The sequence below is a fragment of the Bufo gargarizans genome, chromosome 3 (genome assembly GCF_014858855.1).
Source record: "Bufo gargarizans isolate SCDJY-AF-19 chromosome 3, ASM1485885v1, whole genome shotgun sequence".
Classification (NCBI taxonomy): Eukaryota; Metazoa; Chordata; class Amphibia; order Anura; family Bufonidae; genus Bufo; species Bufo gargarizans.
The window spans coordinates 569,950,616-569,972,881 of NC_058082.1; the positions used below are offsets into that span (position 1 = coordinate 569,950,616).

Consider the following 22,266-nt stretch of genomic DNA (forward strand, 5'->3'; position numbering starts at 1 on the left):
CACTTTTACTCTCTTTTGCTGTCAGTTTGTCCCCAAATGTCATAAAGGCGTCCTCCAGATACAGTACTACTCAGAATTTGTCACATAGCTATCTTTGGCTAGTCTCTTTTTTTTAACACATCCCCACCCTCTCATGTACTATAGATATCACCATTTTCAGGGCCCTTGTAACATAAACCCCACCTCAACAGCAGGACTTGTGTAGTGGAACTTAAAAGTTTGTAAACCCTTCATAATTTTCTATATTCCCGCATAAAATTGACCTAGAACTACATCAGACTTTCACACATGTCCTAAAAGAAGTTAAAAGATAAATGAGTAAAAAATATTATACTTCGCCTGTGGCAGGCATTCCAGTATCCTGTTTCGACAGAGGAACAGAAAACCAGGATTTCCATATTTGGCAAAGCAGGACACCACCAGGGCCCACTGGATCCCATTCAGTATTAAAACAAAACACAGTATCTATACCAGATACTGCAATTCTGGTATTCTGTTCATCTCCTGGAACCAGAATGCCTGCTGCAGAAGTGGACTTACCCTAAGGCCTCATTTACACTTGTATTTACCAGTATTTTGTTTGCTTCATTTTTTAAAGCCAACGCTAAAAACATTTAAAAACTGTTCATTTGGACTTCAAATATATTGGAGGCATTAGTAGAGAGAACTTGAGCAGTTATGTAAAGGTTAAAAACAGTTCAACGCAAAAGCAAGCTTAACCCCTTTCCCATCAGAAACGATTTTCATTTTTTTTTTCTTTTGGTTTCTTACTCCCTGCTTTCTAAAAGCCATAACTTTTATATTTTTCTTTTCAAATAGCCGTATGAGGGCACCATGTAATATTCCATATGTTGCCGCAGCTGTGTTTAGTGTTTTACAGGCTTCGTTTTTACACATCGATTTTATACATTGTTTTATAGGCTTCGTTATGACACATTAGGTCAGTAAAATTACTGTACATTGATGACAAATGTACATAGTTTTTGTTAGATTTAAAAAATAAAAAAATAAATGGAGACCATGAAAAAATGTCTTTGCTTTGCTATATTTTGATACCCATAACTTTTTAAAATATTTCTAGCTGTGCAAATTCACTTTTTTACGTGACTATCATTTAACTAACCATTGATACCATTTTGAAGTATGTATGACTATTTAGTAACTTTAAATTACATTTTTTGAGGGGCCAAAGAGACCAAAAATAGCAATTCTACATTTTCTGTTACAATGTTCACCTTAAGTGAAAAATACTTTTATATTTTGATACTTCTGCCATTTTTGATGTAGTGATACCAATGATGTTTATTTGTTTTGTTTATTTTTATATGTAAAGTAGGGAAATTAAGTTAAGTAGTGATTTTTATTCTTTTTAATATTTCTTTTACAAATGAAAAAGAATAGCATTTTTTTTCACCCCTGTAGGGGACTTACATATGCAATTGTTAGATTGCTTCTACCATAGACTGAAGGGCTCAATTTGAACTTTTCTTTGGAAGCCCTGGGACCCTTCAGAAGGCTCCCAGATGCCATAGCAACCGAACAAATCCTGCAACTTCATTGCATAGGGGCCATTCGATTACAGGGAGGCACTTACTCTCAGTAAATGATCCCTCAGATGTTGTGGTCACACCTGTCTATAGTATGTGAGGGGGCCAATGCCTATGATTGAAGTTGCCTCCAAACAGGTGCCATCTTTGAAGACCCAACACCTGTCAAACATGTGTAGTAGATGTTGTGAAGAGGGTTAAAATGGAAGGAAAAAATTCATAGGTAACAGAAATATTGAAGATGTCATCAACATTAATAGCATAAAGGTGGCATCTATAATTATATAAATGTTATGCAATGATATAAAAGAGGTTCTATACATTGCTGCAGGCTTGGACTGGCCCACAGGGGTGAAGGTGAATCCCCTGGTGGTCCCTTAGCCAGTTTGGGCCCCTAATCCCCCACCTCCTGCACAAGTGACATGTCACAGCACATTGACTGCACTACACACAGATAATCAGCGAACAGCTTCTCGACAAGAATTTGCAGCCATATAAAAAAACTGGGTAGTTATACAGTTTTTATTATAGATGTATTTGTTGGCTGACCTCTATGCAAAAAGGCAGGCCAGCCAGTATACTCTTTCCCCAGAGACCCGCCTTATCAATGTCGCTGCAGGGGCCCCCTCAGCAGTCTGTCTCTGTGTGATAATGTGTTCCTCCCTAATACTGCATAGAGGGCCCTAGACCAAGGCAAGAGCCAGTCAGCAGGATACTGCCAGGGTCTCTGAGACAGACTGGTCTGAAGCACAGACTAGGCAGCGGGCTGCTACTGAAGAAAATTGGCATAGTTTTATTGATTTTTGTAAATGGGGGTCAGTTAATATTTGCATGTAGCTATACAGTGGGCCCCAGAATAAATTTTACTGGTGGACCCTAAGCACCCCAGTCTGAGACTGCAATCCTGGGCATACATAGCATTCTGTTTGTTTGCCACAATGTTTAGAAATATCGCAATGTTCCAGAGTATTAAAGGGATTGACCCACAATGAAATATTAATACTCGAAAACGTAGATGCTTATTATGTCACCCTCTGGTGTTCTTCTGAGTCTCTCAACAAAATGTCAATCTAATGTGTCCAGTGCTGATGGTCACACATGGTCAGCAGCTCAGTCAGACTGTCTAGATCCACTTGTACTGGGGCAGCTAAGGTTATTCTTTTTATTGTGCCGCCAGCCAGTAAGAGTTGAAGAGGTATTCCCATCCTAGCGATATGCCCGCAATGTCTTATAGGTGCAGGTCCCACCTCTGGGACCCCGCAAAGTACCGGAGTGCGCACCGCGCATGCACGGCCGCCCTCCATTCATATCACGGCATGCTCAACTATTTTCAATAGTCCCATTGAAATGAATGGGAAGTGCACCATGCCAGCACAGCCACCATTCACTTCTATGGGACCAACACCTATCAGACATTGGGGGCATATCCTAGCGATATGCCCCCAATGTCCGAGATGGGAATAACCCTTTAACACACATTGAAAGTTGCTTTTTATCACTATCAATAGACACATAAGGTGGACGATCTGTGAGGGAATAAAAAGAACACCAGGGGGTGCCATAAACAATTGTTTAACAGCAATTATTTCCCATTTACATTTGTGTTATTCTATTTTGCATGATCAGAGAAACATAGAAATATAACAGAAAACCGAGAAATATAACATTTCATAATAGGACAGAGCATTCATTGTTTGCTTGATGCATGCTGAATGTAAAAAAACGTTTTCGCTAGAAGTTCCCTTTTAGTCCTGTGGTTCTAAAATTTGAAAGGGATGTAGGTCAGGGGAGCTAGAACAACACAGCCACTTCAGTCAGTAATTTTCCAGCCAATACAGAATCAGATTTGCTGTTAAGAAAAGCGCATTAATTATGATTTAATGGATTAAGGGTATTGATTCACCATGGGGCAGACGCTAATTAACCTTCCTTCACTGCGCTGTTGTGCTGAGTGTTACTAATGCCAGCATTGTGTGGGAAGGCCAAGCTCCGTTTCTCTGCACCTGTAGCTCACTTCGGAGTTGAAATGCTCTCACAGCCCAGCACCCTTGAATTGTTCAAGGGGATTTTGAAATCAAGATTTAAAAAAAATATTACATTTAGAAAGGACTCATTTGAGAAGCAGGTTGGACTATACTGTATCTTTCGATGTTAGAACTGAATCTTCTTCACAGTGAAAGTAAGATCAATTATCAGTTGCATTTTTGAAGAGCTGTGGTTGGAAAGGCGTTCCCCAACATGATAAAATATATCCTAAAATGTGTACAAATGAAACAGCTGGTCTCGAATGTACAGAATCCCAGTTTATTATATGTACAGTGTGTATGTGTCACTGGCTGCATTTAAAAGTAAATGTCACCGGTCATCAAACTATCAGGGGTATTAGGCTACTTTCACATCAGCGTTTTTGCTGGATCTGGCCGGTATCAGCTTGCAGTGGTTTTGGGTCCTGCGTGCGGGGGCGTAGCTATAGGGGGTGCAGAGGTAGCAGTCGCTACCGGGCCCAGGAGCCTGAGGGGCCCCAAAGACCCTTGTACCACATAAGACCCTGGCATTATTAAAGTGTATACGGGTCAATTTACACCTCATGCTGGAGGGAAGGGGTTAGGTTAAGAATTTGGCATGAGGGGGTGCCCTTTCAATGTTTGCCTCAGGTAGCAGGAAGGCTACGTGCTCCCCTGCCCCTTTCCAACAAGCACTGAGGGACGGTGGCCCAAGCTGAACTCTTACACCAGGGCCCATGAGCTTTTAGCTACGCCCCTGCCTGCGTGGGAACAAACAGAACATAATACATTTTGGTGCACTCCACTCCATTCACAATGAATGGGCACAAAACTGAAGCGTTTTCCTCCCGTTTTGAGATCCTATGATGGTTCTCAATACCGGAAAAGAAAACACAGATGTGAAAGAAGCCATAAGGGTTAGCAATTTTAAGGGGTTGTCCAACTTTATACAAGTGATCGCCAATCCTCAGGATAGCACCCGCACCCCCACTGATCAGCTCTTCTGCTTTAGCTCCAGCGCCGGAATTCAGCATTGTAACTGCATAACTCTGTATGAAGTGTAGGGGAGCAGAGCTAGAGTAAGCGGTGTTGTCCACTACATAGTAGATGGAAATGTTTAGTTTTGGTGCTGTAGCTACTGATTATCAGAATCCTGGTGTCAGATAGTGATGGGCTAGCCTCAGAAAACTCCTATAAATTCCGAACCTTTTCCTCCCCTGATAGTTTGATGATCAGTGATATCTGATCTATGGATTGTATTGTTTTACTGTCTTATGACAAAATTAACCTTTTTTTTTCTTCTATAGGAGAGTTCTACCGAGTACATGGGAGGAAGCACAGATGCCCCAGACAGAGCAGTTTTGAGATCCATGAAGACAGTGAGGTGAGGGTATTTTCTTATACTTTTATTTCTTGATTGTAAAAATGAAACAACCTCCAATATCAAAGAACTCATGTAGCCAAGATACTTGTCCTAACATTGAGCCGCAAAATGCCTTGGAACTACTGTGATATATGGATTAGCAAATGGCCACAAAAAAAGTAAAAATGGTTTTCTAAATAGCTTATCCTACCTAAGCAAGTGATGGCTAGGCACCCCACCAATAACCAATCATGATATTTAGGGTTGAGCGAATCGAAGTATCTGAAGTGGACTTGAATCCAAATTTTAGGGAAAATGTGATTTGCCATGAAGCAGAATTTCTTTGTGCTTCACGGTAATGAATCTATTTTCCCTGAAATGGCGGCAAAAAAAATTCATACTCACTTCATCCATTTGAGTTCGAAGAGGCCTCCCTGGCCATCTTGATTGAAGATCCCGTGCAAAGTTTTGTGCGTGGTGACATATGGAGGCACCACACCGGCCAGTATGATGTCATCACACAGTGGGCAAGATTTTGCACAGGATTTTCAATAAAGATGGCCGCTGCGGCCTCTTCACGCTCAGATTGATAAGGTTTTTTATTTTTTCAATGGATTAACCCATGAAAGTCCTCACTATTATTCTCAGATGACGCGTTCAGCGATGAATGAGGGGTTCAATGATGGAGATGGAACAATCACCATTCCCAGTCATTGCGCCCGATACTTACAAAGAAATGTGCTTCATGACAAAGTAAGGGTACTTTCACAACTTGCGGCAGAGGATTCCGGCAAGCAGTTCCGTCGCCGGAACTGCCTGCCAGATCCGGCAATCCGGACATAAATGGATGGCATTTGTCAGACGGATCCTGATGCGAATAAGTTTGACAAATGCATTGAAATACCAGATCCGTCTCTCCGGTGTCATCCGGAAAAAAGGATCCGGTATTTATTTTTATTGCATTTTTAAAGGTCTGCGCATGTGTGGACCGGAAGAACGGATCCATCAATGCGGCAATTTTAATGCACTAATACATTTCAATGGAAATTAATGTCAGATCCGGAATTCTGCCAAGTGTTCAGGATTTTTGGAGAGAAAAATACAGCATGCTGCAGTATTTTCTCCGGCCAAAAAACGTAGAAGGGAATGAACTGATGCATCCTGATGCATACTGAACTGAATGCTCTCCATTCAGAATGCAATAGGATAAAACTAATCAGTTTTTTGGGGGTATTGAGCACCTAGGACGGAACTCAATACCGGAAAAGAAAAACGCTAGTGTGAAAGTACCTAATACTTCATGAAGCGGATTTCTATGTGAAATTCGGTGAAGCAGCCAAATCTAATTTTTCAATAATCATAATAAACAGGGAGAGGTCACTTCAGCTTAGTAGCACTCAAAGGAACATTTCCTAAGACTGTCTCCTTAAAAAAGAATTTAAGGACACTGGGGGTCATTTATCAAACTGGTGTAAAGTAGAAATGGCTTAGTTGCCCATAGCAGCCAATCAGATTCCTCCTTTCATTTTCCAAAGGAGCTGTCAAAAAAGAAAGGTGATATTTGATTGGTTGCTATGGGCAACTAAGCCAGTTCTACTTTACACCAGTTTGATAAATTACCCCAACTATCTTCATGAATATAAAACTTGTAATAGCTTGTAATAGCTTACCTTTGCTAAAGTATCAGTACCTGATAGAGCTGAAGCAGTGTTAAATCCATTGCACTGCCGACACCACTGGCAACCAATAAAACCTATTAAAGGGGTTCCGTGGGAAATAATGACTTTTTATCTAATGCCCACAGACTATCATAAAGAGAAGACTTATAGATACCTGGTCCCATGCTCCACTCTGGCTTCGACATGTCCATGTTCTGGTCCCTGGACTGTTTACATATGGCACTGCATGTGCATGGTCACATGCTCCTTAGCAGGAAATAACTGGCTTCAGTGGTGATATGCTGCTTTTGGCCACGTCACCCCTGAAGCCAGTTATTGGCTGCAGCAGGGGATCTGACCATGACCATGCAGTGCCAGTTGTAAACAGTCCAGGGACCAGGACATAGACTTATGAGAGCCAGAGCAGAGAACCAGAAAGGCTGGGGGGCAGGTAAGTATGAGAATTCTCTTTAACGAGGCAGGCAGCAAGCCTGAGATAAAAAGTCATTATACCCCGGAGCCCCTTTATCTACCAGTTGAATACTTCGAGCTGACGAGCTCCTCCAATTCTCCAACATTTTGACAGGAAAAACAATAAAGTGTAAAGGAAATCTGGGACAGAGCCTCCGGCGCAGATGTGAACATAGTTTAACTTGGAACAGTAAAATCAAAATGTCATTATTTGTTTTGTTTTTTCCCATTAGGATGTGGTCTCCCAAGATAGCTGTAAGACACATGTCCTTGCTCTGGTCCTTCATGGTGGCAGTATACTAGACACAGGAGGAGGGGATAGCAACAGCAAGATGGCCGATGTCAACACCTTCAGCTCAGTATTCGAGAAGGTGACCAGAGCTCATTTTCCAGCAGCTCTTGGACATATCTTAGTTAAATTGGTCCCTTGTCCTGCAATATGTTCTGAAGCCTTCTCACTGGTTTACAAGTAAGAATTTAAATCCACTTGTAATAATCTAGAATAAAATATATGAATCCAGAATGTAATAATACATACATGTCAACATATTAGAAAGACAAAGATGAAAAGCAGGAATTGTTTTATTATTAGCCTCTAGCCTGGTATTATTATGTGTTCTTGCATAGCAAGACCACATACTATTATCTCACAAGTATATTATTATTCTTATTATAGCCAAATTTGCCACCCTAACTCCTCCCACAGTTTTTAGACTACATAGACAAAAATTTACCAAAACGTGCAGATTGTACCCGATCGGATTGCTATTACTTTGTGGAGCGATCCCACCCCCGGGGCCCCCGTGGCGGGCCCCGGAAGCCCCCTTTTTTCCCATAGACTTTGACAGGGTAAATTTTCAAATCGCTCCCACTCGCCAGGCTTTGACGCTAAAGTCACCAAACTTGGGTCACTTAGTCATGGAGTCAACCCGAAAACTTTGGGCACATTTCGGGGACCCCAAAAAGTGGGCGGGGCCACACAGAACCAATCAAAATCTCCCCATTGACTTTAATGAGACCTTCAAATTGCTACTTCTCCCACATTTTTAGGAGTACAAATTCCAAACTTTGCAGACTTGGTCGGCACCCACCCAAGTACCTTGCTTTTGCTTTGTTACCCGATCCCACCCTCCGGGCCCCTGGGACAGGGCCCCCAAAATCCACGTTTTTCCCATTGACTTTGACAGGGACAATTTTCAAATCTCTCCCAGTCGCACAGATTTTAAACTAAAGTCACCAAACTTGGGTCACTTAGTCATGGGGTCAACCTGAAAATTTCTGTCACATTTTGGGGGACATTAAAAAGTGGGCGGAGCTACAAACCACCAATCAGATTTTCCCTATTGACTTCAATGAGAAACTTTTAAATTGCTGTCATTCTCACAGTATTTAAGCCAGAATACCCAAACTAGGCACCGTAGGTCATTGGGTGACTGGGGTCAAAAAAAATTAAAAAGTGGGCGGGGTCTACAACGGCCAATCAAATTTCAGCCATTTGTTTAAATGGGAAAAATTCAAACTGCTGCTGCTCTTAGACTTTTAATGGCAGGGTTCCCGAAACTTGGCACAGTTGGTCACTGGAGGACTGTGCCAATGTATATCTCATTTTGGGGATGCTAAAAAGTGGGCGGAGCCACAAACAACCAATCAGATTTTCCCTATTGACTTCAATAAGAAACCTTTAAACAGCTGTCATTCTCACAGCACCCAAACTCGGCAGGGTGGGTCAGTGTGAGACAAAGGTCAAAATGTATAAAAGTGGGCGGAGTCTACACTCCACCCAGTTACTCCGCCCACTCCAGTTGTAAGCTACTGGTGGAGGCAAGAACACATCACACAATTTCCCCAGAAATTGTACCTTTTCTAGTTATTATTATTATTATTATTAGCCATTCGTTATCACTTCAGCTAATACATTAACATTTTAAAATTTGAGAAAACACAGGACACATATCTTTAGAACTGAGATGAGGTTTGGGTAGTTTCTACACTGCATAAATCGTCTACTATATACTAAGGATGGTTGAAAGGTAGATACCCACCTGAATATATCATCAGGGAACTGGTAAGACCATTCCATTGATTACCGGTTATTGTCTACCCTGTTTAGCGTTTCTAATTGTCTTTTAATCTTTTTTCACTGTTGTTTTGAGCACTTTGTGGGATATTTTTTAACCATAATTAGTAAAAGTTATGTTTTAACATAATAAGCCAAGGTCTATTTTAAGGAGTTGGGTTTCTGCACTGATCAGAATTATGTACATTGGCAGCAATAAATTTAGATTGTGTCACAGTATGTGACACAACAGCCTTGGAGTGGAGGCTTTTTGTAGTTTTTTGCCTGACCTTTGACCGAAACCCGATGCAAGTTACCGATTTTTTGCATTTTCATGGATTTTTTAATGTTTTAGCAGTGGAACGGTAAATCTTTTTCTGTTGGACTACTATAAGCATTTGGAGAAATCAGGAAATCATGTGATGTGAGTAGTGAGCTGATAATTGCTTTTATTTTGCGGGTACAGCCTGTCCAGAGTAGTAGGGGTTACCTCGTCACCCCTGTCAGACAATCACATAGACTCTATTATACACTAAGATGCTTTGTGATTGGTTGATAGCTGATGATGATTGTGTGCCAGAGTAGGTTGTAGTCACATACTACTATGAAAAAGCAAGAGAAAAGCAAAAGTTTCAGAGAGAGAGAAAGAGAGAGAGAGAGAGAAAGAGCATTCTTAAGCCATCAACACAAGCACCATTTGTGGTTCGCCTTAGACCACCTAGGATGTCTCCAGTAAAGTCTATCATAGGCCACCAAGGATGTTATCACTTACCCCTTCACAGATCACTTGAGATTTTATCATGAACTTCTGTACTATTCTAGAACACTAGCATTAGTATCACTAACCTATTTACTGCCCAAAATTACCAGAGATGTTGCCTACTCAAATTCAGTACCCTTTTATTATTTCCTATATGGCTATAATAGAGTGGTGTCCCCTGCCTAAGACTCCTTCATTACCTAGATCAGAGAGTTAGTACAAAAAGTAGCTTGCCATCTAGACCTGTACATGTCAATGCTTGCTCTGTATTGCTGAGGAGTAAATGAAGATTCACCATTGTGTATTACAGTCCAGAGAGCTGCAACAGTGGGACACCCCTTAACCCTAAGAGGACTGGGCAATTTTCAGTTTTTGCGTTTTCATTTTTCATTCCCCACCTTCCCAGAGTCATAACCTTTTATTTTTCCATTCACATAGCCTTATGAGGGCTTATTTTTTGCGGGACAAGTTGTACTTTCTAATGACACCATGTCTAGTTTCATACAATGTAAAACAAAAATCCAAATGTGCCCTTTTTATTTTTATTTTTTTACAGCGTTCACTATGAGGTAAAGTTGACCTGTTAAGAGACAGTAAATTTGAAAGGGCTCACACTAGAGAGAAATGGATACCGGGGGTTCTCCACCTACTGGATCAGCCTCAGTCCAGCAGAAAAAACTGAAAAATCTATATAGAACGGACAGGCAGACCCCCTTCTCATATTGCAGGAACACAGTCCAAGTGAAATCAAATATACTTTAAAAGGTAAAAATGTGTATCTAATACATATATTCTAAAACAAAACTAAAAGTAAATAGATTAAAAACATGGATAACGAAATCCCCCCTTTTCTTAAAAAATGCCCAGATAATAATAATATATCAATAGATCAGTACATATATCATATATATAGTAAATTCACTCTGCAAATGTCAGACAACCGTTAGGTATTAGTTGTAAGTAATGATTACTAGGCGAACTGCGATTAGTACGTAGTACACGCTATAAAGACCATTGCTCAAAACAGTTAATTCTGATGCTGAATATAGATGATGCCCAGTACAAATCCTCTCTCTGGTTAGATACGCATTATCAATGCAGCTGAATATATTCACTCCACATATAAGTGGCAAGTGTCAAATATCCCGGATAATCCGTGCTTAGCAATGAAGCATTGATACACAGTCTGCACAGTGTTAGTTGAGGCGGTTAGTAATAATGTGGAGTAATAATAGTCATTAGTGAAGTAATACACATTTATATACCACGTTAGTTGGAGCGGTTAGCAATCATATAGAATAGTAGTGATCGTTGGTAGTAATCCTTTTCTATAGTAATATATATATACACTCACCTAAATAATTATTAGGAACACCTGTTCTATTTCTCATTAATGCGATTATCCAGTCAACCAATCACATGGCAGTTGATTCAATGCATGTAGGGTTGTGGTCCTGGTCAAGACAATCTCCTGAACTCCAAACTGAATGTCAGAATGGGAAAGAAAGGTGGGCTACAACAGCAGAAGACTCCACCGGGTACCACTCATCTCCACTACAAATAGAAAAAAGAGGCTATAATTTGCATGAGCTCACCAAAATTAGACTGTTGAAGACTGGAAAAATGTTGCCTGGTCTGATGAGTCTCGATTTCTGTTGAGACATTCAAATGGTAGAGTCCGAATTTAAACAGAATGAGAACATGTATCCATCATGCCTTGTTACCACTGTGCAGGCTGGTGGTGGTGGTGTAATGGTGTGGGGGATGTTTTCTGGGCACACTTTAGACCCCTTAGTGCCAATTGGCCATCGTTTAAATGCAACGGGCTACCTGAGCATTGTTTCTGACCATGTCCATCCCTTCATGACCACCATGTACCTATCCTCTGATGGCTACTTCCACAGGATAATGCACCATGTCACAAAGCTCAAATCATTTCAAATTGGTTTCTTGAACATGACAATGAGTTCACTGTACTAAAATGGCCCCCACAGTCACCAGATCTCAACCCAATAGAGCATCTTTGGTATGTGGTGGAACGGGAGCTTCGTGCCCTGGATGTCCATCCCTCAAATCTCCATCAACTGCAAGATGCTATCCTATCAATATGGGCCAACATTTCTAAAGAAAGCTATCAGCACCTTGTTGAATCAATGCCACATAGAATTAAGGCAGTTCTGAAGGCAAAAGGGGGTCCAACACCGCATTAGTATGGTGGTCCTAATAATTCTTTAGGTGAGTGTATATGTCCGCATCCTTTGGTCTGTTCCATGGCCCCGCAAAAAAAATTTAACCATGTCCTATTCTTGTCCGTTTTGCGGACAAGTATAGGCATTTCTACAATGCGGAAAGCACATGGGCGGCTTCCGTTTTTTGAAGATCCACGGTTTGCGGACCGCAAAAAACAGAACGGTCGTGTGCATGAGGCCTTACTTTTAGTTTTGTTTTAGAATATATGTATTAGATACACATTTTTACCTATTAACCACTTCACATCTAGGCCATTTCCCCCTTCCTGACAGAGCCATTTTTTGCAAATCTGACTTGTCACTTTATGTGGTAATAACTTCAAAACACTTTTGCTAATCCAGGCCATTCTGAGATTGTTTTCTCGTCACATATTGTACTTCATGACAGTGGTAAAATTGAGTAAAAAATTTCATTTTTTATTATAAAAAAATACCAAATTTACAAAAAAAAATAAAAATTAGCAAATTTAAACATTTCAATTTCTCTACCTTTAAAATAGTAATACCTCAAAAAAATAGTTATCACTTTACATTCCCCATATGTCTACTTCATGTTTGGATCATTTTGTTTTTTGGGGATGTTAGAAGGCTTAGAAGTTTAGAAGCAAATCCGAAAATTTCAAAAACTCACTTTTTAAGGACCAGTTCAGGTCTGAAGTCACATTGTGAGGCTTACATAATAGAAACCACCCAATTAGAAACTACACCCCTCAAGGAATTCAAAACTGATTTTACAAACATTGTTAACCCTTTAGGTGTTCCACAAGAATTAATGGAAAATGGAGATGAAATTTCAGAATTCCACTTTTTTGGCAGATTTTCCATTTTAATCATTTTTTTCCGCTAACAAAGCAAGGGTTAACAGCCAAACAAAACTCAATATTTATTGCCCTGATTCTGTAGTTTACAGAAAGATCCCATTTGTGGTCATAAACTACTGTATTGCCACATGGCAGGGCACAGAAGGAAAGGAACGCCATATGGTTTTTGGAAGGCAGATTTTGCTGGACTGTTTTTTTGACACCATGTCCCATTTGAAGCCCCCCTGATGCACCCCTAGAGTAGAAACTCCAAAAAAGTGACCCATTTTGGAAACTACGGGATAAGGTCGCAGTTTTGTTTATACTATTTTAGGGTACATATGATTTTTAGTTGCCCTATATTACACTTTTTGTGAAGCAAGGTAACAAAAAATACCTGTTTTGGCACCATTTTTATTTTTCTGTTTTTTACAATGTTCATCTGACAGGTTAGATTAAGTGCTATTTTTATAGAGCAGGTTGTTACAGATGCGACAATACCAAATATGATAACTTTTTTTTGTTTGTTTCAGTTTTACATAATAAAGCATTTTTGAAAAAAAATGTGTCTCCACATTCTGAAAGCCATAGTTTTTTCTGTTTTATGTAGGGGCTTATTTTTTTGGGTATGAGATGACAGTTTTGATTGGTACTTTTTTAGGATGCATATGACTTTTTGATTGCTTGGTATTACACTTTTTATTTTTTACGGTGTTCACCTGAGGGGTTAGATAACGTGATATTTTTGTACTGCGATACCTAATATCTATACTTTTTTTATTTATTTAAGTTTTACATAATATCAATTTTGAAAAAAAAAATCATTTTAGTGTCTCCATTGTCTGAGAGCCATAGTTTTTTTATTTTCTGGGCGATTGTCTAAGGTAGGGTATAATTTTTGCGGGATGAGATGACGGTTTGATTGGTACTATTCTGGGGTGTATATGACTTTTTGATCACTTGTTATTACACTTTCTGTGATAAAAAATGGCTTTTTTTATACCTTTTTTTTACGGTGTTTACTTGAGAGGTTAGGTTATGTGAAATTTTCATAGAGCAGCTTCTTACGCACGTGGTGATACCTAGTATGTATACTTTTTTTATTTACTTAAGTTTTACACAATAACAGCATTTTTTAAACAAAAAATATATATTTTAGTGTCTCCATGGGAGCCATAGTTTATTTTTATTTTTTGGGCGATTGTCTTAGGTAGGGGCTCGTTTTAATACTGAAAAATACTGGGGAAAAAAATGTAAAACCTTGAAAAAAAAAGAAAAATTCATCACCATATTCTAACCCCTATAACTTTCTTGTAGTTATGCGTACAGAGCTGTGTGAGAGCTCATTTTTTGCGTGACGATCTGTACTTTTTCTAGATATAATTTTGAAGTGTGTGTGATTTTTTTTTATCACTTTTTCAAAAGGTTTTTGGGGGAGTTGAAGTGACAAAAAATGGCTAATTGGATGTTTTAATTTTTTTCCATTGCGCCATTCGCCATATGAAATTAATATTGTCATATTTTAATTGTATGGGTGTTTTTTGCACGTGATGATGCCCGTGATGTGTATTTTTTTATTGGTTAAGTATTTTGATTTTGGGGAAAGGGGGGTGATTACAACTTTTATATATTTTTAATATTTTTTTAAACTTTTTTACTTTTTTAAATCACCCTGGGTGAGAATTACTGGCAATCATTAGCTTGCCCATGGTGTTTATTGATGGCTATATAGCCATATTTGAACATTTCATTTTCAATATAACAATACAGTGCTGCCACCTGCTTGAGGCTTCAGACTATTAGTATAGCCTTACATGTTCCCAGATCTCATCCGGCTGGAGCACAGCATCTGAGGGATGAAATGTAAGCGATCAGCCTTATGGCTAATCGCATACATGTGCCGCAGGTCTCCGCAGTTTGAAACAGCAGAAACCCAGCAGCTATGGCACTCGCAAAAAGTGTGAACGGGCACCATGTTTAAAGATCCACATCCACAGTACATATATGGCAGAGGTCATGAAGGGGTTAAAGGGGTTTTCTGAGTACTTTTTACTGTTGTCCTATCCTCTGGATAGGTCGTCAGATCCCCACCGATCAGATACTGATGTCCTATCCAGAGGATAGGACAGCAGTAAAAAGATGTTGGGAAATCCTTTCAAAATAATAGTGAAAACCAATCTAATAAAAAATGAATGGGAATATTTTGTAGAATCACTATCTACTTTCAATGTGAGGAAATGTACTCACAATATTATGCCAATGATTGAGGCGCCAGTACATTTATTGAAAAGAGGCCCTGAGATTTCAGTGTCAACCACTGGTTCACAATATGCACCAGGGAGGGAAGGGTGTATGCACCTCATACAGCCCTACCCTGGGCATTAGGAGTCACCCTGCATTAGTAATATAAAGTAATATAAAGTATTGCATGGAAGCATTTGTAAGGTACAAGAAGTTTGACATTCTGTTTTTCTGAAGCCCATTGCTGTTTGGTGGGACGTAATGTTAGCGTAGACTTGAATGTGTATAGCTGAATTGCTCAAGCACGTTTCAATGCCCCGAATATACGAAACTAAAAGATAGAGACCCATATTAGGCTTTAGTTACAGTGCAAAAAATAATGGGCCACAAATCAGTATTGCTTTTCACACATCACACAGCGCTAAGAGCAGTTCCAGTAAGTAAAAAAAAAATAGCCCAACTCCCTTTTGAATATTACAAAGCAGCCTTGCTTTCCATTTTGCTTCCTAATCACATGCTGTGCTTCAAAGTGAAAAGCTTCAGCGATTCCTGCTTCTCAGAATATGAATGCACGTTTTAGTGTTTTCAGATAAATGGGCCTTTTTGTTGTTTTCTTAAATAGGTTTTTTAACTTATCACTGTGCTGCACATGAAGACCACAATAGACCCTCATAGCGCATGCACAACCCATCATTAGTATGAAATATGCAGGTTCAGGGATTCGGATTCATAGAAGTCCTAGACGGCCATTCCTTTTAGGTTGAATGTGAAATTTAACTGTCTCGAAACACAGGAAAAATAGAGATATAATAATGATATATGTGCAAAAGTAAATAACTACCACATGATATCAGTGTTCCATCATGTACAATGGCGAGGCAAAGCTCATATCATCTAGCAATAAAGGAGAAAGGAAAAAGATACAATATCTTTACGGAAATACATTGAAATACATGCATGTTTATATGAAGGCAGTTAACCCATCGCCTAAGGTAACAGTATGTTATCTAATATATTTCATGCGGCTTTAATTTAATTTTTTGATTCTGATTCTAAGGCCTCATCCACACGGCCGTTGTTTTGGTCCGCATCCGAGCTTTGGCGGACCCATTCACTTTAATGGGGCTGCAAAAGATGCGGACAGCACTCCGTGTGCTGTCGGCATCCGTTGCTCCGTTCCTTGGCCCCGCAAAAAAAATATAACATGTCCAATTCTTGTCCGCGCTTTGCGGACAAGAATAGGCAGTTATATGTAAAGGCTGTCCGTGCCGTTCTGCAAATTGCGGAACGTGCACGGACGCCATCTGTGTTTTGCGGATCCGCGATTTGCGGTCCGCAAAACACACCACGGTCGTGTTCATGCGGCCTAAAGCAGATATGTACTCTACAAATGTCAACTGTTGTTCGTATTGCTGCCATAAATAGCAGCATAGACTATTTATATTAAAGAGGTAGGCCACTTTCAAAGAATTCATGCTGAATAGTCATGCCAGTCCATGCTGTGCCACAGTATCAGATACCTATCTTTCAGCGCACCTGTGCTGCTTGTCTCAAGGCTCACACTGCCCGGCCACTAACTATGTAAACATCTCCCTGTCATGACCGCCACATCCATGGGGACTAAAATGGAAAGCTACAACTGCATTCTCTTTAGTACAGACACCAGACTTCGAATGGTCCAGAGGAGGATGTGGCCATGGATGCACGTATGGGTAGGAAAATGGTCAAGTGCTTAAACCTCATGACCATTGCCATTTTGGTAAACATAGATGCAGCTACTATGAAATTCTTATATAGCCAGAGGACGATCAGATAGGAGCCTTGTGACAAGCAGCTCAAGTGCACACCATGCCTATTCAGCCTGGGTTCTTTTAAAGTGGCTAACTCCTTTAAATCATGGTCGGGTTCTTTCAGATGCCCATGTATCAACCAGTCAAATGTATGACCAAAGGAGTATACTGTATTTGGTTAGTAGAACTATATTTACACATAAGACTGAGTTTGGTTACATTTGTGTAGACATTAGCAAATTATGTAGACAGGAAAACCAAAAGCCCATTTTCACTATGAACCTAGCCTACAAAATTCTTGATATGTTGTCTGATTAGTAACTTTGTGGAATGATTTTTGATGTTTCAGGAAATAATATCATGACCGTTTTCTGATAAAGAAAACCATCAACAATTGCACTATAGATGCCTAAAATAGGTGATCTCATCAGAGACAACTCCTTTTCAAAATGCAGACACCCTCCTTCAGCACCGCGGAAAATTCCTCATTCTGAAAGAAAAAGCTGCTTACCCTAGAGTGGCTGCTGAAGGGAAATGTACATAGCACTACATGGTGTCCATTTAGATGAATGGTCATCCAGGAATTGTAAAACAAGGATGGCTCAAGTCTGCTAGAACAGGAACCACTCTCAAAGCCTCCCCTCTATGACTTCTATTTGCCCTACTAGAGCATATACAGGTCCTTCTAAAAAAATTAGCATATTGTGATAAAGTTCATTATTTTCTGTAATGTACTGATAAACATTAGACTTTCATATATTTTAGATTCATTACACACCAACTGAAGTAGTTCAAGCCTTTTTTTGTTTTAATATTGATGATTTTGGCATACAGCTCATGAAAACCCAAATTTCCTATCTAAAAAAATTAGCATATTTCATCCGACCAATAAAAGAAAAGTGTTTTTAATACAAAAAAAGTCAACCTTCAAATAATTATGTTCAGTTATGCACTCAATACTTGGTCGGGAATCCTTTTGCAGAAATGACTGCTTCAATGCGGCGTGGCATGGAGGCAATCAGCCTGTGGCACTGCTGAGGTGTTATGGAGGCCCAGGATGCTTCGATAGCGGCCTTAAGCTCATCCAGAGTGTTGGGTCTTGCGTCTCTCAACTTTCTCTTCCCAATATCCCACAGATTCTCTATGGGGTTCAGGTCAGGAGAGTTGGCAGGCCAATTGAGCACAGTAATACCATGGTCAGTAAACCATTTACCAGTGGTTTTGGCACTGTGAGCAGGTGCCAGGTCGTGCTGAAAAATGACATCTTCATCTCCATAAAGCTTTTCAGCAGATGGAAGCATGAAGTGCTCCAAAATCTCCTGATAGCTAGCTGCATTGACCCTGCCCTTGATAAAACACAGTGGACCAACACCAGCAGCTGACATGGCACCCCAGACCATCACTGACTGTGGGGACTTGACACTGGACTTCAGGCATTTTGGCATTTCCCCTCTCCCCAGTCTTCCTCCAGACTCTGGCACCTTGATTTCCGAATGACATGCAAAATTTGCTTTCATCCGAAAAAAGTACTTTGGACCACTGAGCAACAGTCCAGTGCTGCTTCTCTGTAGCCCAGGTCAGGCGCTTCTGCCGCTGTTTCTGGGGAATGCGGCACCTGTAGCCCATTTCCTGCACACGCCTGTACACGGTGGCTCTGGATGTTTCTACTCCAGACTCAGTCCACTGCTTCCGCAGGTCCCCCAAGGTCTGGAATCGTCCTTCTCCACAATCTTCCTCAGGGTCCGGTCACCTCTTCTCGTTGTGCAGCGTTTTCTGCCACACTTTTTCCTTCCCACAGACTTCCCACTGAGGTGCCTTGATACAGCACTCTGGGAACAGCCTATTCGTTCAGAAATTTCTTCTGTGTCTTACCCTCTTGCTTGAGGGTGTCAATGATGGCCTTCTGGACAGCAGTCAGGTCGGCAGTCTTACCCATGATTGCGGTTTTGAGTAATGAACCAGGCTGGGAGTTTTTAAAAGCCTCAGGAATCTTTTGCAGGTGTTTAGAGTTAATTAGTTGATTCAGATGATTAGGTTAATAGCTCGTTTAGAGAACCTTTTCATGATATGCTAATTTTTTTAGATAGAAATTTGGGGTTTTCATGAGCTGTATGCCAAAATCATCAATATTAAAACAATAAAAGGCTTGAACTACTTCAGTTGTGTGTAATGAATCTAAAATATATGAAAGTCTAATGTTTATCAGTACATTACAGAAAATAATGAACTTTATCACAATATGCTAATTTTTTTAGAAGGACCTGTAGATAGGATTTTCTTCATGAAACAACCAACTGAAGTCCAAAGTTTCTCTTCACCAGTTAATAAGGAAAGCCAAACCAGAAGTAAAAAGTGGTTAAGCTGAGTTTGTGCTTTGTATAATACATTTTTGTAGCCAAAACAAAGAATTGACTCAAAAAGAGAAGACACAGGGCACATCTGTCAGCCAGTTTTGGCCATGGAAAACTGCTGACAGCATAAGGTAGGGGCTGGGGAGTGCAGGACAAACATAAGTTTTAAACAGCTTTTATTATGAGGAGTAGTGTGTATATGAACTTTCATTCTGCCATATTCTGCCCCTGCAAGCGACTAGGGTTTGTAGCTTCACTGTGAAGTTGCTCTCTGCATTGAACAGCTTCACAGCCCCTTCCCCTCTGCGCTCAGGGATGGCTGCAGTGGGGTGGTTGGATGTTACAGCTGTCACTCGGAGTAGAAGAGAGGGGCTATGAAATATGCTCATCAGAAATTACAGACTCTGCTGACGGAGCTGGTGCTGCTCCTACACCCCACCCCCCTCCAGCAGTCATGGCAGAGGAGAATGAGTACAGAGGATCCCCCTGGTCAGACCTTTGTGAGAATGGGCAATGGCACACATAGGCAGCGACCAACTGACTTAATAGGCCAGTAGTCATACCTCTGCCAAATGATCATAATGCAGCTGTCACTGTGCAAGCATCTTCTCATGCATCTGGCCATTTGTGCTAGGGACTTGGAGGGACTCCCTGCTTCCATCTCTACTGCATACTGCCACGGTCTGTCGGCCTTGTGTAGATAAACCACCTATTTGTGTTAACACAGTGATGGCCCATTCGCAGTGTTCGCCCGTGAACACATGCGATCTGCCATCTTAACTGACAAGTCCGGCAAGGCACAGGTAAGTCCTTACCTGTGCCTGTGCGCGAGCCAGTCTGAAATGAAATGCGGTCTCCAGGAGCAGGCAGTTCCGAGAACGGGTGTTAATATCCTCCTCATTCTCCTCCTCTGCCAGGCCCCACAGGGCTCTGGTGGCCATGAGATATAAGTGCAACGTCTCCTGTCCCAGCATCTGTTCCTGGACGTGAAGGAGTGGAATGACATCATTCATCCCATAGTTCTGGCAACAGACAAATAAAGTGTCCTCCCAAAAGGGTCGGTGTCATGCATGAGATACAGAGGGGGGTGGAGGCAGAGGGGGATGTTGGCGCCGGAATCACAGCATAAGAACGTGGAGGCAGCATTACCATCACCTGTCCAAGTTGCTGGTGTGCCTGGGCAGGAACCACATTTACCCAGTGGGCTGTAAAGGACATCTATTTTCTTTGACCATAGTTACAGCTCCACACGTCGGCACTGCCGTAAACCGTACCAGACACCGACAGACTCAAGGACTGGCCCACCTTCTGCTCAACATATGTGTTCAGGGCTGGTACAGCAGCTTTTATAGGGAAGTAATGGCGGCTTCTAAATTTCCACCTTGGCTCGGCAGAAGCCATCAGTTCTCTGAAATGGGCAGAGTTAACCAAATGAAAGGGGAGGGACTGTAGTACCAGCAACTTGGCCAGGAGCACGTTCAGCTACCTTACTGTTGTATGAATGCACGCATAATGTTGTCTTTTTTCATTTGCCTCTGTGACCAATTGCTGTCAAAATGCGTGATGAGGAGTAGGAGGAGGAGGAACATCAGGATCAGTAGACAATGGGAAGGAAACGCTGCTCCCTTCTGCTGAGTTGGTGGAGCCTTGACTCCTGGAGAAGGGCTGCGGGCCACTGGGAGATGCAGAGGTTGCTGCCTCAGGCTGTACCACTACATTAGTGCCATAGTTTTTCTAGGACACTTTATGGTGATGCTCCATGTGTTGACGCAGGGCCGTGGTGCTAACATTGGTACCCTGACCGCGCTTCACCTTCTGCCCACATATCCTATTCCTATATACAGCCAGACTGACGTCCTCCGGCGACTTGATGAAAAATTCCCACACCATCAAGTATGGCAGTTTACCCCCACCACTGGGGGTTGACTGCCTGCTGCTGCCTCTATGAGGTTTTGCACCGCTAGTTGTTTCTGGACAGGTAGGTGTCACGGATGTTCCCGTGCCAGCCGCCAAGAGATCAGTGAGACTGGCAACACGTGGTTTAATCTGACAGGTTCTTTGTGGATTAATTTGTGTCTGTCAAGGAACCATGAACCAGACGTACAACAAGAGATAGTGAAAATAAGAAGGCTTTATTGAAAGTCAAGCCGTAAGGCAAAAGTCCAAGCGGATGGCTAAACCGAAGCAGGGTCTTGCGAAGCCAGAAGTCGGGAACCAGAAGGGTAGTCAGACGAAGCCTGGATCAGGAACCAGCAGGGTAGTCAGACGAGGCCTGGATCAGGAACCAGCAGGGTAGTCAGACGAAGCCAGGATCAGGAACCAGAAGGGTAGTCAGGCGAAGCCAGGATCAGGAACCAGAAGGGTAGTCAGACGAAGCCAGGATCAGGAACCAGAAGCAGCAGCAGTCTTAGAAGCATGTGAACACAGGAGGACCAAGCAGGGAACTGAAGCCACAGACCTCCTATATATATGAGCTGGGCATCCAGCTCCTCCCAGTGGGAAGGAGAAGCCGCAGGGTGGGAGGCTACAAGAAACCCAGAAACCAAGATGGCCGCCAGCACATGTCAAACGAAGGAGGACAGCAAGAAGGTAAGACCATGACAGTACCTCCCCCTCAAGGGCCCCTCCTCCGCGGAGTAAAGAACGGTTTCTGAGGGAAGCGTGCGTGGAAGGCTCGGAGCAAGGCAGGAGCATGGACATCTGCGGAGGGAACCCAGGAACGCTCCTCTGGACCATAACCACGCCAATGGACCAAAAACTGCACCCGACCAGCGGACCAGGCGTGAGTCCAGGATATTGCTCACCTCATACTCCTCACGATTGCCCACTTGGACCGGACGAGGCCGAGGAACCGAGGAAGTGAAACGATTACACACCAGTGGCTTCAACAGGGAGACATGAAACACGTTGGAGATCCGCATGCCAGGAGGAAGCGCGAGGGCATAGGCTACCGGGTTTACCCTGCGAAGCACTCGGA

General features: G+C 41.7%; 1 protein-coding gene across 1 annotated transcript in view; it reads left to right on the plus strand.

Moving 5' to 3' along the window:
• LOC122932882 (membrane-associated phosphatidylinositol transfer protein 3-like) overlaps positions 1-22,266 on the plus strand; it is a 787,926-nt gene that overhangs the window by 493,378 nt on the left and 272,282 nt on the right. The window contains exons 4-5 of the mRNA XM_044287536.1: positions 4,858-4,934; positions 7,276-7,511. Of these exons, the coding sequence (XP_044143471.1) occupies positions 4,858-4,934; positions 7,276-7,511 (313 nt within the window). The remainder of the gene's footprint in view (positions 1-4,857; positions 4,935-7,275; positions 7,512-22,266) is intronic.